An 18,080-nucleotide genomic window follows, 5' to 3' on the forward strand; every position below is an offset into this window, starting at 1 on the left:
TAAATTTCCAGCAAGTAAATTACTAAGTTCAACATTCACGATGAAAATATTAGAAAATTAACATATCGTGGTTATTTTGTACCTGGCATTAGGTGTGGTATAGTTTTTTGGGGAAGTTCAAGTAGTGTATGCTGGAAACTGAAATTTCAGAAGAAACTTGTTAAATTCTTGTATGCTGCACAACCAAATCACCATTGCTTGTGAAACTACAACAGTTAACTGTCCCAGCAATACATATTTATGAAATCATAATATTCTCGTTCTGCAGACTAAAAGTATGTGAGAAAAATCACTTTGGCCATATTTACAACACAAGGAACATACATAACCTTATGCTTACCATGTTGTTGTTGTGGTCTTCAGTCCTGAGACTGGTTTGATGCAGCTCTCCATGCTACTCTATCCTGTGCAAGCTTCTTCATCTCCCAGTACCTACTGCAATCTACATCCTTCTGAATCTGCTTAGTGTATTCATCTCTTGGTCTCCCTTTAAGATTTTTACCCTCCACGCCGCCCTCCAATACTAAATTGGTGATCCCTTGGTGCCTCAGAACATGTCCTACCAACCGATCCCGCCTTCTGGTCAAGTTGTGCCACAAACTTCTCTTCTCCCCAATCCTATTCAATACTTCCTCATTAGTTATGTGATCTACCCATCTAATCTTCAACATTCTTCTGTAGCACCAAATTTCGAATGCTTCTATTCTCTTCTTGTCCAAACTATTTATCGTCCATGTTTCACTTCCATACATGGCTACACTCCATACAAATACTTTCAGAAATGACTTCCTGACACTTAAATCTATACTCGATGTTAACAAATTCCTCTTCATCAGAAACGCTTTCCTTGCAATTGCCAGTCTACATTTTATATCCTCTCTACTTCGACCATCATCAGTTATTTTGATCCCCAAATAGCAAAACTCCTTTACTACTTTAAGTGTCTCATTTCCTAATCTAATTCCCTCAGCATCACCCGACTTAATTCGACTACATTCCATTATCTTCGTTTTGCTTTTGTTGATGTTCATCTTATATTCTCCTTTCAAGACACTGTCCATTCCATTCAACTGCTCTTCCAAGTCCTTTGCTGTCTCTGACAGAATTACAATGTCATCAGCGAACCTCAAAGTTTTTATTTCTTCTCCATGGATTTTAATACCTACTCCGAATTTTTCTTTTGTTTCCTTTACTGCTTGCTCAATATACAGATTGAACAACATCGGGGAGAGGCTACAACCCTGTCTTACTCCCTTCCCAACCACTGCTTCCCTTTCATACCCCTCGACTCTTATAACTGCCATCTGGTTTCTGTACAAATTGTAAATAGCCTTTCGCTCCCTGTATTTTACACCTGCCACCTTTAGAATTTGAAAGAGAGTATTCCAGTCAACATTGTCAAAAGCTTTCTCTAAGTCTACAAATGCTAGAAACGTAGGTTTGCCTTTCCTTAATCTTCCTTCTAAGATAAGTCGTAAGGTCAGTATTGCCTCACGTGTTCCAGTGTTTCTACGGAATCCAAACTGATCTTCCCCGAGGTTGGCTTCTACTAGTTTTTCCATTCGTCTGTAAAGAATTTGTGTTAGTATTTTGCAGCTGTCACTTATTAAACTGATAGTTCGGTAATTTTGACATCTGTCAACACCTGCTTTCTTTGGGATTGGAATTATTATATTCTTCTTGAAGTCTGAGGGTATTTCGCCTGTTTCATACATCTTGCTCACCAGATGGTAGAGTTTTGTCAGGACTGGCACTCCCAAGGCCGTCAGTAGTTCCAATTGAATGTTGTCTACTCCGGGGGCCTTGTTTCGACTCAGGTCTTTCAGTGCTCTCTCAAACTCTTCACGCAGTATCGTATCTCCCATTTCATCTTCATCTACATCCTCTTCCATTTCCATAATATTGTCCTCAAGTACATCACCCTTGTATAGACCCTCTATATACTCCTTCCACCTTTCTGCTTTCCCTTCTTTGCTTAGAACTGGGTTTCCATCTGAGCTCTTGATATTCATACAAGTCGTTCTCTTATCTCCAAAGGTCTCTTTAATTTTCCTGTAGGCAGTATCTATCTTACCCCTAGTGAGATAAGCCTCTACATCCTTACATTTGTCCTCTAGCCATCCCTGCTTAGCCATTTTGCACTTGCTGTCAATCTCACTTTTGAGACGTTTGTATTCCTTTTTGCCTGCTTCATTTACTGCATTTTTATATTTTCTCCTTTGATCAATTAAATTCAATATTTCTTCTGTTACCCAAGGATTTCTACTAACCCTCGTCTTTTTACCTACTTGATCCTCTGCTGCCTTCCCTACTTCATCCCTCAAAGCTACCCATTCTTCTTCTACTGTATTTCTTTCCCCCATTCCTGTCAATTGCTCCCTTATGCTCTCCCTGAAACACTGTACAACCTCTGGTTCTTTCAGTTTTTCCAGGTCTCATCTCCTTAAATTCCCACCTTTTTGCAGTTTCTTCAGTTTTAATCTACAGGTCACAACCAATAGATTGTGGTCCGAGTCCACATCTGCCCCTGGAAATGTCTTACAATTTAAAACCTGGTTCCTAAATCTCTGTCTTACCATTATATAATCTATCTGATACCTTTTAGTATCTCCAGGGTTCTTCCATGTATACAACCTTCTTTCATGATTCTTAAACCAAGTGTTAGCTATGATTATGTTGTGCTCTGTGCAAAATTCTACCAGGCGGCTTCCTCTTTCATTTCTTAGCCCCAATCCATATTCACCGACTATGTTTCCTTCTCTCCCTTTTCCTACACTCGAATTCCAGTCACCCATGACTATTAAATTTTCGTCTCCCTTCACTATCTGAATAATTTCTTTTATTTCATCATACATTTCTTCGTCATCTGCAGAGCTAGTTGGCATATAAACTTGTACTACTGTAGTAGGTGTGGGCTTCGTATCTATCTTGGCCACAATAATGCGTTCACTGTGCTGTTTGTAGTAGCTTACCCGCATTCCTATTTTCCTATTCATTATTAAACCTACTCCTGCATTACCCCTATTTGATTTTGAATTTATAACCCTGTAGTCACCTGACCAGAAGTCTTGTTCCTCCTGCCACCGAACTTCACTAATTCCCACTATATCTAACTTCAACCTATCCATTTCCCTTTTTAAATTTTCTAACCTACCTGCCTGATTAAGGGATCTGACATTCCACGCTCCGATCTGTAGAACGCCAGTTTTCTTTCTCCTGCTAACGACATCCTCTTGAGTAGCCCCCCCCCCCCCCCCCCCCCCCCCGGAGATCCGAATGGGGGACTATTTTACCTCCAGAATATTTTACCCAAGAGGACGCCATCATCATTTAACCATACAGTAAAGCTGCATGCCCTCGGGAAAAATTACGGCTGTAGTTTCCCCTTGCTTTCAGCCGTTCGCAGTACCAGCACAGCAAGGCCGTTTTAGTTATTGTTACAAGGCCAGATCAGTCAATCATCCAGACTGTTGCCCTTGCAACTACTGAAAAGGCTGCTGCCCCTCTTCAGGAACCACACGTTTGTCTGGCCTCTCAACAGATACCCCTCCGTTGTGGTTGCACCTATGGTACGGCTATCTGTATCGCTGAGGCACGCAAGCCTCCCCACCAACGGCAAGGTCCATGGTTCATTGGTTCATGGGGGGGGGGATGCTTACCATACGCTGAGTGAAATTATATCGTCAGACTCCTCGACATTGTAGATGAAAATACAACAAAAATTAACAGGCAAAAATGTACTCCATATGAAGTTAGATTATTAAAAAATAAAGCTACAGGGGGATAAATGCTAGTTCTCAGAAAAATTCATGGAGGATGAATTGATTAAGATTCAATTATTGAGCAATTTTTTTCTACAGAATGTAGTACAGGTGTTAAGATACTGTTGTTAGTATCAGTAGTGTATTTTTGGTCTCCCTGCTGTACCTGAATCAAACGATTTGGTAATGTACATTATGAGGAAGTAACTCTCAGTTCAAAATAAGCTCCATAAAAATGACACTCTTTGAAAGAATTACTCAACATTTATATGGTTAAGCTTTCAGTATTAATTGAAATTTGAGTATCAATAATATTCTGAGTTAGCTAATTCACTGTCGTTAACCTTTGAGAAGACCCACTATATGCAGTTCAGAACCTGTAAGAGATTTCCTTCCAGCATGTGTGTAACATATGAAGCAATGCAAATCAAACAGATTGACGGTGTTAAATTTCTGGGGTTTGACTCAATAATAAATTCTGTTGGAAAGGGCATACCACAGAATTGCTTAAGCACCTAAACTAGTCTGTACTTGCAGTGAGAATGATGTCAGATGTAAGACATATAAATATAAAAATAAAAAAAACTTGCATAGTTTGCTTGCTTTCATTCAGTCATATAGGATCATATTCTGGGGTAACTCATCAAACTGAGCAAAAGTTTTTAGGACGGAAAAGCGTGTGATGACTCATTTGTGGTGTAAATTCCAGAACATCGTGTAGAAACCTGTTCAAGGAACTTAGTATTCTAACCACACTTCTCAGTATATTTATTCCTTAATGAAATTTGTTGCAAGTAATGAATCTTTATTTCCAACCAATAGCTCTACACATAGTATCAATAATAGGAATAAGAACAATCTACAGGGGCTATTCAGAAAGTAGGGGGGGAAAAAAATACATTTTATTATATACATCTGAAAGAGCAACTGACATACTACTTTTTCACAGTCACCAAACACTCTGAGGCACTTATCATAGTGGTGGACAGGGTTTGAAAGACCTTCGTCATAAAATTCTGCCGCCTGAGACTTCAGCCAGTGAGTCACGCCTGCCTGGAGTTCTGTGTCATCATAAAAGCGCTGTGTTGCAAGCCAGTTCTTCATCCTGGGAAACAAGTGGAAGTCGGTTGGTGCAAGATCGGGGCTGTAGGCAGATGAGGGAAAATTTCCCATTTGAATGAATTAAGGAGTTCTTTAGTGCGGTTTGCCATGTGAGGTTGGGCATTGTCGTGCAAAAACAAAATTTTGGACATCAGCTTTCCTCGGCGTTTGTTTTGAACTGCTCTTCTAAGGCTGTGCAAAGATTGAAAATACCGTGCAGAATTTATGGTTGCTCCATGTTCGAGAAAATCAATAAGAAGCACACCTTGCCCATCCCAAACCACTGTCGCCAACTTCCTTGTTGACAAGGTTTGCAAACATTTTCTAGGTTTTTGGGGTGACCTTGTGTGCCCCCACTCCATGGACTGTAATTTTGTCTCGCAATTGACATATTTCACCCAAGTCTCATCACCGGTTATGATTCGATCCAGTTATGAATCACCACGCTTGTGGTAGGTCTCCAGAAATATCAATGTCGCCCCCAATTTCCTGTTCTTTATGGTGCTCTGAAAGCATTTCGGGCACCCATTGTGCACAAAATTTGCGGTAGCCAATCTCTTGGGTGACAATTTCAAACAACAAAGTCCGTGAAACTTGTGGAAAAGAAAGTGAAAGCTCCGTTATTGCGAAGCGACAGTTTTCACGAATCGTTTAATCAATTTTAGCGACAAGATCGTCAGGCACAATGCTCAGGCGTCCACTCTTCTCTTCATCATGAACATTGGTTCGGCCATTTTTAAACCGAGTGCACCATTTCCGGACGGAACATTCACTCATTACATTGTTTCTATACACTTCGCACAGTTCATGATAAATTTCTATACGTTTTAGGTTTTTGTCAATGAAAACCATATCACAGACTGCACAACTGGTGGGATTTTTTATAGCAGCGCACATTTCAAATTCGAATATCAAAAAAACCAGATGTGTAGAGATGTCCTCGCTGTCACGGATGGATGCCGACTGAGCTGCCGAGCATGCACATACAAAAATATACGCGATTTGCGCGTGCCTAGCGCCATCAGGTGGAAACGTTCCCTACTTTAAGAATAGCCCTTGTGCATAAAGACCTAAAACCACTTATCTCAGTCCACAAATGGGTCCAATATTCAGGAACACTTATTTTCAATAAATTGCCAGCAACCACTAAAAACTTTGTTTCGGATAAAGCATGGTTTAAACAGAGTTTGAAAGGCTTTTTGATAGGCAACTCCTTCTATTCTATAGATAAATATCTTAACAGAGACTGTTTAGCCAGCTTAAGTAAAAATGTCTGTTAGATTTCAGTTTTGACAACACTTGGTCACAACAGTCAAGATTAGGTATTTTTTTGACAAACTTATCAATAGTGCGTAACAATGTTTCATTCTGTCAGCGTGTTAATTCTGTAAATATTAGCTGTTCAAGTTTACCACACTGTATTCACCTATTTTGACAATCTCCTGACGAATGATCAGGGTAGTGAGTATTATATTCAAATATTTTATGTTATACTTTCTGACATATTCCACACCCACAAGAATCATGTCATTTTTTGGGTCTATAGAATGAAAACTGAATCTAATCTGATTTGCGTCTTTGTTTCATCTTTGTTCTTTCTGTAAATAAATAATGAGATAAGTAAAGGTAATCGCACAACATGTAGTAGAACCACTCACTGATTGAAAGTAAGGGAAGGAGAGGCAGCAAGGGGACAGGATAGTAATGTGATACCAGGGAAGTCAACAACGGTGTGAGCAGTGAAGGCTGAGTATGAAACACGAAGTGGTGGATTGGGTTGATAGGGGGTGTCAATGGTAGGAGAGAGAGAACAGAGGAAGAGGAAGGCATCAGAGGGAGAAATGCAAGTATATGTTAATGGAGTGAAGTGGGAGATGATGAGACAGGAGTGGAGGTGAGTGTGGTACAGGTGCTAGCAGAAATTGAGGTCATAAAGATCATGGGCTTGAAGGATATATTTTAAGGACAATTCCCAGAGAGAGAGAGATTGGAATCAGAAGGAAGGAGCTGGTACATGGCATGAACGCTTTCACGTATGGCCCTATACCTGATAACATAGAATACTTCTGATGGGACTGGAATAGGATACATATGACAGTTCTGCACCTGGGTTTTCCACAGAGATACGACCCAGGCGGCAAAGAGTCAGGGTAAGGATCTTGTGAGGACAAGTAATGATATTACTTACATTGTGTAGGCAGTGGAAAACAATTTTGGTGTGCGTGGGAAGAATTGTTAAGGTAGTCAAAACACTGGCAAAGGATTTGGTCAAGTTGTTCCAGTTTGGAGTGATACTGGATAATGATGGGGCACTCCTTTGTAACTGGTTAATGAGTGTCATTGCAGGATTAAGGGGCAGATGTGGATATGGCACGCAAGATATGTTTGTGGACTATGTTTGGAGGGTAATGCCTGATAGTGAAGGCCTCAGTGGGACCTTTACTGGGGAAGGGATTGTTCAACATTGCCATACATAGGGTGAGCAGACTGTATGGGAGGGACTTTTTAGTACGAGAGGGACGGCAGCTGTCAAAATTGCAGGTACTGTTGAAGGTTATGCTCTAATTTTGCTTGGAAAAATCTACAGCCACCCCATAGTTCTGAAGCTATGATTGTGCTGGACTATATGATATGTCAAGACTCCCTCAGCTGCATCAAATCTCTCCTTCAGACCACAAGGTTTCTCAGATTTAAAGAATGACTTTAATGTTGCACTAGACACTGCTGTGGTGATTGCTCTGTCATGTTTGCCACTTTTTAAGTGGAGTTGCATATCTACAAGTCTACTGTGACTTACTGAGAAACTAGATTGGTTGACTGGTTGGTTGGTTGGTTGATTGGGAGGGGGTAGGGGACCAAACAGCAAGGTCATCGGTTCCATCAGATTATGGAAGGATGTGGGAGGAAGTCAGCCATGCCCTTTCAAAGGAACCATCCCAGCATTTGCCTGAAGCGATTGACGGAAATCATGGAAAACCTAAATCAGAATGGCCAGACGCAGGTTTGAACCATCGTCAACCTGAATGTGAGTCCAGTGTGCTAACCACTGCGCCACCTCGCTCGGTGAGAAACCAGAAACACGCCTGTTGCTTCTCACTTTTCCTTTTGATTCAGAAGAACAACTGTGTCACTGTTGAATGGCATTTCTTTTTGCAACTGTCAATTGAAGGAGCACTCGCATTTCTCTGAGCTCATTCTTGCCAGGAGATATGGCTGAAGAAAAATAAAAACATGACTAATGGAATATAGCGTAAAATAACGTAGCACACGATACAGCCTTATATAATTTCGCAAGTACAGGTGAGGCATGATTTTGTGCACAACAAAGTAAGAGGGTACTCTTTGGTAGAGTAGAATCTCTTCCTCAAACAGTTTAGTCAACTAAACTACAACTAATAATAAAATATACCGATACATGTGAAATATATGTAATTCAGGATAAATTGTTTCAAAATTGTTAAATCTGGGACAAACATGTGTCTGGGATTAGCTATGAAAAAACTTGGCACATAGTTACAAAAATTGTGACAGTCCTTAGAGAGAGAGAGAGAGAGAGAGAGAGAGAGAGAGAGAGAGAGAGAGAGAGGGGGACAGTCTCCTTTGCATTACACATAGCACTATTTACTGAAAATAGAATTTGCCTATGCAGCAATGCTCTTTTGAAAATACTTAACATTGAAAGTAATTAACAGAGAGACATTAAAGATTAAAAGCAATAACATGACAGTCTGACATTTTTCATCAAATTATAACTTACTTAACAATTGACATTTAAAGCTATATGGTATTGGACAGATTAGCAGACTCCAGTTATAATGACCATGACAACTGCTAAGAATATTTAGTATGCCTGTTACACCTCCAGTTTCCATAAGCATAGTAGTTTAATGTAAAATATAATAACCAATTACAAGATATTACTTCCTAAATCACCACATGTTGAGAAGTAACGAATAACGCATTTAGGTCTAACAGGTGCCCGAAGATGGAAAATTAATCTTCTGAAAATGGTATAGTGATCAAAATAAATTTGCTGAATGCAAATAACTTGGCATCAGCTGTATAGGTACAGATGTTCTATTTGTTGGTGACGTGTGAAAATAAGTACCAGACAGGGACTCAAACCCAAGATTTTGCACTTACCACAAGTCATACCTAGTACAAATGACACCAAGTTATTCGCTTTTCAGTAAATTTATTTTGATCTAATTTTGACCATCTCAAAATCATCATCAATGTAAATATTGAATAAGAGACATTGTGGCAGCAAGGAAATTTATTTACTGTAGTTAATAACTGCCAAGGATGGGTAACAAATGGATAAACATAGCAACATGTTTTACCGTCTGTCCAGGGTATTCTCGGAAGACTCTGAACATGGCAATTTCGGCACATATCGTCTTCCCGGAGCCTGTGGGAGCACCAAGGAGAACGTTGTTGTCCGTATGATACAGGCAATGGAAGACTTGTGTCTGTATTGGGTTGAAGTGTGTAAAGTTGTACAACACCTCCAGCTTCGGATCGTTTAACGCCGTCACTGGCAGAGGTTGCAGAGGCAGTAAATCTGTAATGGAAAAGCAGAACTGAACTGCCTTGTCCTTACACTTACAGGCACATATGGCGTCAATGTACGAGGGCAAACTGAGGAAGTGGGTGGAAGTAAGACATTGGAATACTTATCTCTGACAGTTAACTGTACCTGTGTGTGGGGGATGAGTTTCTGGCAAAATCAGGTGCTGGAACGTGAGGGGCAGCATAGTCGAAGAGCCCAGCCAGCGGTCACTTGTGGCACGGACGATATACTGAGATGGCAGTGGCTCAGACAGTGGGATTGTCATCACAAGTTCTTGTGGCTCACGTTTTATTACCTGTGGGAATGGAAAATAACAGATCGACACTGAAAGGTTTGAATTAATTTGAACTAATCAGACAGAAGACACTACGTACAAAAATGCCAAATATTCAGGTTACTGCTATTTTTAGGAATTATAGCACAGATTAATTTTTCTTGAAATACTACCTAAACTTTATGTGGACCAACTTTATGAGCTTAATCCATGAAGTGACGGATGTCTGGCTTTAATAAATTTGAGTAAGATATTTTATTGGAAAAAAACAGCTCACTTATAAAATTTAAGCTTACTTTATTTCGCTACATAATCAGTCCCATTATTTAAACATCTGTCATTAATTTTCATGAGCTCTAAACTTTCCATTCCGTAGTTGACTGGCACTAATCCATTAAACCCACTGTTCAACTCCGCTATTCATATCAGCAACACTTTCAAAATGTTTCCTGCCCAAAAGTTTCTTGCAAATTTTGTTCTTTCTTAGATTCTTCTAACCATCTGTAATGAGTGATGGAACAAACTTCTGCAGATTTTAACTTCTGAGCTGTCTATCAGCTGGCAAAGCTTTGTATCATACAGTTCATTTTAAACAGTCATACAATGCACAACAATAAAAAGGCTGTACTTGTCTGTGACTCATCATCTCGACTATTTAGTGAGTAGCAACCTATCCTTTTCATAATACTGTCATTATTCCATGCTGCATTTTTCATTGTTTGATACACAATAACAATTTGTTTTGATTCTCATTCACACAAGAATGAGACAAAATGTTGATGCAACCACTGAACTTTGGGCAGAAGTCCAATGTCAATGTTCACAGTGGGACTATGCAGCATGTCGTCACTTCCTGGATTAACTCTTTCAGTATGTCAATGCTTGTGGTGTCTATACACACATCACTCTCTTGGACTCAACAGCCTTATGCCTATAGCTCATCATCCAATATGTGACCAGGTGAGCCAACACACATTTGTTGGATTAGCTAGTTCATATTCTTTTTCCCCTCAAACCTATCAACAAAACAGTTTTTAAGAGCACATGTCTCAAAATAAGAAGCACCAGATAAGAGTGACAGTGAAACAATGAACCTAACTAAATACAGATCCATCAGACTTGACCTGTAAAACCTTAATGAAAGACAGATGGAATTTTTTATGTCCATCCCCATTTCTTTCTTTAACTGTTTAATATGGGGTCAACAGAAAATGTCTGTGAAACTGGGGTACCATCTTTCTCACTTGATACAGATTTTTTCAGTGTCAGTCATTACTTATTAGCCAGTGGTCAGAGGCTGCAAAATGATGGCAGCTGCATTTTCCAGAGCAACACAGCATGCTACTGTAATAATAATAGAAGATAAAAACTACACCTCGTAATGAGCTTCATAATTAATGCCAAGAAAATGTCGAGTTATCACTTGGCAGTCAAAGTCTAATGGAACAATACATAAAATAAGGCAAAGGCAACCACTCACATATAGCAAACTGATTTGTGGCGCATAGAAGACGTGTAATAGAAACTAGTGTTCACTAGCTTTAGATCTATGGTCATGGTAGTGTGCATTTAGTTGTGTGTGTGTGTGTGTGTGTGTGTGTGTGTGTGTGTGTGTGTGTGTGTGTTTTGTCTACTATAAAAAAAAAAAAAAGAGTCAAAGCTTCAAAGCTACTGAACTCCATTTCCTATTATAGGTGTTTATGTGTCACACATCTGTCTTCTGTTACAGCAAACAGTTCCTGTTACAAAATGGTGGATTTCAGACTACTTAAATAAAAGAAAAAACTAAAATTTTGTGTTTTTAATGGTAAATAATTTCATTTATTTGACTTTTTGGCAGGTGACAGGAAAGCTGCATACATGAATGGCTTGAATTGGAAAGTCTAGAGAGTATACTATTACTACACGTATGTGTGACAATTGTTTTTGAGTAGTTATACAACATTAAGGATATTATCATTATGTCTAATACTATTATTATTAAACATATAAATTAAAAATGAATTCATCTTTATGTAGTCTCTATCTTCTAAATTGTATAATTAACACAAACCTGCAGACAAAATTAAAGAAAGAGATAAACCATTTAAATTTTTATGAAACAGTCTCAAGGAATTGACAACAGAAACAGTATTCAAACAAATTGATCCTTACTGATGAAGTCAATGAGTTCAGTTCACAATCAACCATGCATTGGGGTACTGATTAACATAAATTAATACGAATAAACAAGTTTGAATTTGACTTGGAAGGAATGCAACAGTGGTGAAGATAATTGCAGAGAGAGATATGAAGACCAAAGTTAATATAAAAATCATCTAGACTATGTGTGTACAGTCAACTGGATTTAATTTCTTCACCTTTTACATTAATTTGAAATTAGGGATACACTTCAAATATTTTTTGGATGATTTTTTACAAAAACCCTTATAAATGTACACTTACTTTAACTATTCAAGAATAATACTTAACACTGTTTCATGCATTGCAAATGATACCTCAGGACTTTTTTAAGTTGATGAAATATAACAACTATTTTGGTAAGAAATAGAAATGAAGAGGGGAGAAAAGAAAAGAGAAAAAGTTATCAGAGAACACTTCAGACCACAAAAAGTTGCATGATATAGAAATAATAACAACTTTTTTTTTGCATATACCTGCTTCTTCGTTATAAGAAATAGTTCCCAGTGATGCAAGTAATTATTGTCTGGATCTTCAATCCATATATAGAATGCTTCTTGAGTTCTCCCATGAACTTTGTCATTCCACCTTGAAGCAATTTATATACATTTATTTACAGATAAATACAATGAGTTTGCAACACATTATGAATAATGAACATAATGAGTTAGAAATGGAATTGTATGAATGATTCAGTAATACATTAACAATTACAACAGAAAATATATCCCCATAAGATATTTAGCCAGATTTGTGACTATATCAACAATTTCCTCACAAGCAGAACGAATTCTCTACGTGATGGAAAATGAACCACAGACACAAAAGTAATATTTGGTGTCTCCTGTAGAAGCATAATAGGGCCATTCTTGTTAATGTCACAATAATGACTCTTCACTGACAGTAAAATTATGTATGAGGTGGAATAATCACATTATCATAATTATGTTAGGCTTCAGTTTACACAACCTGTGACTATTAATGTGTACAGTGATGTTTTTCTTAATATCGTCACACTTCCAATTGATCAATATTCGTTTCAGAGAAGGTGAGGGTGAGGGCGAGGGGGGGGGGGGGGGGGCAAAGAGGGAGAGGAGAGGGGGGGGGGAGATGGGGTGGAGGGGGGGGGGGGGGAGCAGTGTGACGGATAATAGGGCAAACAAATAATAGTCATCACAGAGAATGAAATTACCAACTTGTTACTCATTCTATTTTTGATAAACCTGAGTACATGCCTAATATTTTACTCAACAATGTTTCTTTTTTCCCCAAGCTTGGGATTGCTAGACTCACTAATTGCTCCTCTTTCACCAAATGAAAGAGGGACTTCTTCCTTCTGTTTCACCATTTGTCAACATTTTCATTTTTCTGCTCAGTTACCTCTATGTCACTTCAAATTTCTTTCTATCATCATGATTTGGTTTTCACCTTCATGCCTGAATCTCAGTTGTTAGTCCAGAGTTAAAGAAAAAAAATCACAAGCATGCACATGTGCAAGTGCGTGCGTGCATGCGCGCACACGCGCATGCGCCCGCGCACACGCACATCTTCATCACCCTCCCCCCTTCCCAAGGCAAGACGCAGCATTCTGGACGGGACAAAGTAATTACGAACACTGGGTGACCTTCCTCCTTTGAGCTTGTTTCCCCCCTTCAGACCAAATTGCCTAGTCTTTTCTTTGGGTTTTCCTCTTGATCAACTTGTCACTCTTGAAATTAAACACAAAAAGATTACCCACCCTGGATATTTTCTTGTATGATCTCTACTAACTATATGTCACTTTTTTATTTCCCCAATCCATATCACGACCTCTGTTTAGGCTTTACTCCTGGTTTTATAAACTTAAACTATTTATATTTTAACCCTATAAAAGTCTTGGAAATTCACATACTGAAAAATATGTAAAATAGAGGAAAGGCAACCACTTACCTATAGAGAATCTGACAGATGGTACGTCATGTGCTTTTGGCAAACTACGTTAACTATCTCTGCTTCTCACATAGAGTGCCATGACTATCAGCCATTTCACAGGGGAGCTTTTGTTGTTTGCCATTCAGTCGCCATTATTTTGAACAGGTAAGTTTCTTGCGTTACTCATTCATTACAATTTTTCTACAAATGTGATACTGTGTCAGTTACTTCATGCAACTGTCCCATTTGGGCGTTTTTGTTACAGAAAGAATGAATTTTTCAGGAAAGTCTTGGGTTAATAACCTGACCATTTCTGCTACACAGTGGTAAATATTGTCAAGAAAAGCAATGCCAGATTATAAATGATTTTGTAAAACAAAGCTATTGGGTTTGTTTTGGAAAACAATTTGGACAACAAAATAAATGTTTGGTCCCGCACAATGTTTGTAAAACTTGCAGGGAGTCACTTCAAAATTGGACACATGGAGGAAGGAAAGGGGCTCCCATTTGAAATATCAATGGCATGGACAGAGCCAAGAAACCATGTCAATGATTGCTACTTTTGTGCTGTGAATGTAAAAGGTATGAAGCAATACAAAAAGCGCTCTCGGGTTTATCCAAACGTACAGTCTGCTCAGCCACCAATCTTGCATAGTGAAGATTTGCCAATACTGGTATTTACCTTCTTATCAGACGATTATTGTGATGGTGTCAAAATGTTAAGACTGTCAGAGAAAAAGCAAAATTGAAAATGAATTTGAAGACTGCAGTCCATCACTGCAAGGCTTTTCTCAGGGTGAGCTAAATAACTTGATTTGCTCTTTAAATCTATCTAAGAAATCAGCTGAGCCTTCTGTGTCAAGACTAAATGAAAAACATTGCCTTCAGCCTGCTGTATCAATAACATTCTATCAAACTAGAGAGCAAGACATTCTTCCATATTTTAATGAGATGAATGATGTCGTACATTGCAGAGATATTTCTGGGCTTTTAAATTTAATGGGTCTTCCAGTATAGCAATCAAAAGACTGGAGACTTTTTGTAGAAAGCTCAAAAAAATGTTTTAAATGTGTGTTTCTGTATAATGGAAATAAATTAACTTCGATTCCAACCGCTCATGCAACTACTCTTGGGGAAGAATATCAAAATATTAAACTTGTTTCAAACATAATTGCATTTCAACAACATCAATGGTCAATTTAAGTAGCTTTAAAAATGGTGTATTTTTTATTGAGTCAGCGAACTGGATACACAAAATATCCCTGTATTCTTTGTCTGTGGGACAGTCGTGTGAGAAATGAACTTTGTAGTAGGAAAGACTGGCTGCTGAGAACGAACCTGGCTATATGAAAAGATAACATCACTCATGAACCGATGGCCACGCAGGAAAAAAAAAATCATTCTTCCACCACTGTATATTAAACTTGGGCTTATAAAATAGTTTGTTAAAGCTTCAGAGAGGAATGGCGATTGGTTCAAATATATTTTGTCAGTCATTTCCTGGTCTCAGTGTAGAAAAGTTAAAAGCAGAAATCTTTGATGGGCCACAAATCCATACTCTTATACACAACGATGATGTCACAAATCACATTGTTGATTTGGAAGCATGGACAAGCTTTGTATCAATAGTTAAAATTTTTTTGGGAATCACAAAGCTGAAGAATATTCCAAAATATTAGATAAAATGCTCCAGAATTTACAAAAACTAGGAACTAATATGAGTGTCAAATTGCATGTTTTGCACAGACATTTAGATAAATTTACTGACAACTTGGGGGATTACAGCAAAGAACAAAGGGAACTGTTCCACCAGGACTTCAGAATTATGGAGGATCGATATCACGGCTGTTGGGATCGCCATATGATGGCAGACTACTGCTGGAACTTCCAGAGAGACTGTCCAGACCAAAAACACTGAAGAAAATCCCATAAAAACATTTTTCTTAATTTTTACTGATCTGTTTTTGTTGCCATGATTAATTTATTATTTTTTGTTTCATTTATAACACTTTGTTTGAAATCATCTGACAACTTTAAAATAAAAATTTAAAAAGTATTATTCTCCTTTTTATTCCAGTATAAATCAATTGCCTTTATCTAAGAAAGTAGACTCAATTCTGCAAAAATATTATTATTTTCGTATTCAGCAGATAAAAATTACAAGAAATTGATTGATAAACCCCATGCCGCTGAATCGGTATTACCCTGTGTTATCGAAAGTAGTTGTCTGTGTAGATGGAGGTGGGGAGGGGGAAGGGAATGGCGCACAAGGCAAAAAGGGGATAGCAAGTCTTTCAGCAGATGATTCAGTGGGTAGAGAGTAGAGATTATAAGGGATTAAGGAATAGAGATAAGGAGAGGGAGGAGGGAGGGGGAAAAAGAGAGAGAGAGAGAGAGAGAGAGAGAGAGAGAGAGAGAGAGAGAGAGAGAGAAAGGGGGGGGGGGAGGTGGCAGGGGGGGGGGGGGGTGCAGTGTGATGGACAATAGGGCAAACAAATAATAGTCATCACACAGAGAATGAAATTACCAACTTGTTACTCATTCTATTTTTGATAAACCTGAATATGTACCTAATATTTTACTCAACAATGTTTTTCCCCAAGCTTGCGACTGCTAGCCTTACTAATTGTTCCTCTTTCACCAAACGAAAGAGGGACTTCTTCCTTCTGGTTCAACATTTGCCAACATTTTATCATTTTTCTGCTCAGTTACCTTTATGTCACTTCAACTTTTCTTTCTATCATCATGATTTGGTTTTCACCTCCATGCCTGAATCTCAGTAGTTAGTCCAGTGTAAAAAAAGTGTGCACGCACTTTTTCACATGAAGTGTTCTAACAAAGTTTTAAATAGTATGTCTGTCAGAATTCTCAATACGACTAAACAGTAGTGAAATTCTCAACATACGACAAAATCCTCAATAGATTAGGGGACCAGCCACCTACCTAACTGCCGATTAAAAGGTGCATAGTTGAAGTCCAGGACACACTGTTATTCAAAAGAAGAATTTTTTTTATTCAACACATACGGCAATGAATTATTTGATTAATGTGCTGAAGCTGAAAGGGTGTGAGAGCTATGGAGGTTTGGCATTAGCAATTGAGAATCTGCTTGTTCATAAACAATGTTGACCTCAAGAAGATCTTGCAGTATATCCCTGAAGAATACCAGCAATTTTAGGATGAAATTTTGTACAATCACTGATAATCTGAAGTAATTGTTTTCAGTTCTGCATTTGCATTGCCAAGTCATAACATAATAAGATTTTTTTGTTGTGTAATTTAAAAAAAAAATGACAGATGCCTCTTATTAATGTTAAAGATAATTATTACTAATGTCATACATTTGTGTAAGTTTGTTGTATAAACCAGTTTTTATATGTTTCATAACTTTTGAAAGTAAAATTATTATTAAGTTGATTACAATAGCATGTTTCTGTGATAAATTTTCACAAGCATTTGAGTTAATTTTAGAAAGAAAGAGAGAGAGAGAGAGAGAGAGAGAGAGAGAGAGAGAGAGAGAGAGAGAGAGAGAAAAGAAACGTAACTCCAATCACTCTGAGCACAGTTTCTCTGGATCCACCAGAAGCTGGAGATTATACTGTATGTCAAATTATTCACCTATATTATGTTTAAAAAGGATGGAGCACATTTAGTGGAGTTATGCTGTTTCTAAAATGACCAATTCAATTGTGGCTCACTGATGTTTTAGTCAGAGGATACTGCGTTTTTCATTTTGTGAAGTGCAAGGTGTTACATTTCTGAACATTTAAAGCAAGTTTCCAATCTTTGCACCAACTTGAAATCCTATGAACATGTGACTGGATATTTGCACACCTATTTTCAGATTGTACTTCATTATAGATAACTGCATAATCTGCAAAAAGCCTGTGGTTACTATTAATAATGTCTGCAAGAACATTAATATACAATATGAACAGCAAGGATCCCAATACGCTACTCTGGGCCACACCTGATTTTACTTCTACTTTTAGACATGACTCTCAGCCTTAAGCAACATGCTGCATCCTCCCTACCAATGAATCCTCAATCCAGTCACACACTTTTGAAACCCTATATAATCACTGAGATCAGTACTGCTCACAGAATTTCAATGAATTTTTCTAAGAACTGTTTATGGTTTCATGATTCTGATTCACGTGGGGGCCAAGCACCAGACTTAAGTTTCTATGACAAACTAGGCTGCAACTTGCTAGACTTGTGCCATAGAACAGGGGACTGTAGCGTCCCTCTAAATAGGTTATGTATACCAGCTGTAGCC

The 18,080-nt window shown here is 38.2% G+C and overlaps 1 protein-coding gene across 1 annotated transcript in view; it reads right to left on the bottom strand.

The window, feature by feature from the left end:
- The window catches only part of LOC124545360 (activating signal cointegrator 1 complex subunit 3), a 239,304-nt gene that overhangs the window by 81,696 nt on the left and 139,528 nt on the right, over nt 1-18,080 (bottom strand). The window contains exons 23-25 of the mRNA XM_047124265.1: nt 12,367-12,478; nt 9,562-9,730; nt 9,206-9,426 (exon numbers count right to left, since the gene is read on the bottom strand). Coding sequence (XP_046980221.1) covers nt 9,206-9,426; nt 9,562-9,730; nt 12,367-12,478 — 502 coding nt within the window. The remainder of the gene's footprint in view (nt 1-9,205; nt 9,427-9,561; nt 9,731-12,366; nt 12,479-18,080) is intronic.

Source organism: Schistocerca americana, chromosome 8 (assembly GCF_021461395.2).
Source record: "Schistocerca americana isolate TAMUIC-IGC-003095 chromosome 8, iqSchAmer2.1, whole genome shotgun sequence".
Taxonomy (NCBI): Eukaryota; Metazoa; Arthropoda; class Insecta; order Orthoptera; family Acrididae; genus Schistocerca; species Schistocerca americana.